General features: G+C 54.4%; 1 protein-coding gene across 1 annotated transcript; it reads left to right on the forward strand.

The window, feature by feature from the left end:
* The first annotated feature begins 608 nt into the window (after nucleotides 1-608).
* On the forward strand, nucleotides 609-740 carry SMIM38 (small integral membrane protein 38). Its single transcript, XM_044683628.1, has one exon. The coding sequence runs from the start codon at nucleotides 609-611 to the stop codon at nucleotides 738-740; it is 132 nt and encodes a 43-aa protein (XP_044539563.1).
* Nucleotides 741-957: the final 217 nt, after the last annotated feature.

The following is a 957-nucleotide window of genomic DNA, read 5'->3' on the forward strand; positions in this document are numbered from 1 at the left end:
GAGAGAGAGAGAGAGAGAGAGAGAGAGAGAGAGAGAGAGAGAGAGGAGCGAGCAGTCAGCCAGCCAGCCAGCCAGAGGAGCCTGGAGCAAGCCGAATCTACTGAGGGGTCCCCCCACCCCGCAAAGCCTCCCAACAATGCTGTCATTGTCAAGTACAAAGAGTTGGTAATTCTTAATGAATAGTCCATGGGGCCTCTTGACTAAATAGTGCGTTCCATGGCCCAAATCTGTCAGCTGGAGGCTTCTCCCGCCCTGGAGAGTGAGTGAGTGGCACGGCCGGACGGGAATGCAGCAGGACCCAGGCAGCTGGCAGGACAGCCCTGGGCACGCAGACCTTGGGGAACCTGGTCTCTGAAACTTAGGAAGTCGGGCCTTAAAAGGCCTCTGTGGGCCATCCAGTCCAAGCCCCTTGTCCTAGAGAGGGGGAAATCGAGGTCCAGAGAAGGGAAAGGACTTGCCAGAGGTCACACAGCTTGCTGGTCTACAGCTGTCTGGCCACGGCCCTTGTTCTTTCACTGCATCAATTCTCAGCCTTATCTCTGGCTTCCTTTCCCTCCTTCTCCTCCTCCTCTGCTTCCTTCTTCCCAATTAAAGCCATGAGTTCGAATATGGGTTCTGACCCACTCATGGTTTTGTTGGTACTAATCATACTAGCACGTTTCATCCTATGGTCCTGTCTCAGGACTTTTGTTGATTATCGACTGGCCCGGAGACGGCCCAGCAAACCCAAGCAGGACTAGATTTCCCAGCGGGCCAGTCTGGGTCTTGCCCAGAAGTGGGGAGTCCTGGGCTCTGAGGGATCCAGGGGAAAAGGAACCTTCTCAGAGATCCTTTCTTGGGTATGATCTTAGCTTCTTTCTCCACCAGGAGAAGCAAGTTCGGGAATGGGGGACGTCTTGTCTCCTTGGGGTCAGCCGATCCTGAGATGGTCCTGTAGAAGGTCTTCGTTTCTGTGTG

Source organism: Gracilinanus agilis, unplaced genomic scaffold, assembly GCF_016433145.1.
Source record: "Gracilinanus agilis isolate LMUSP501 unplaced genomic scaffold, AgileGrace unplaced_scaffold27798, whole genome shotgun sequence".
Lineage (NCBI taxonomy): Eukaryota > Metazoa > Chordata > Mammalia > Didelphimorphia > Didelphidae > Gracilinanus > Gracilinanus agilis.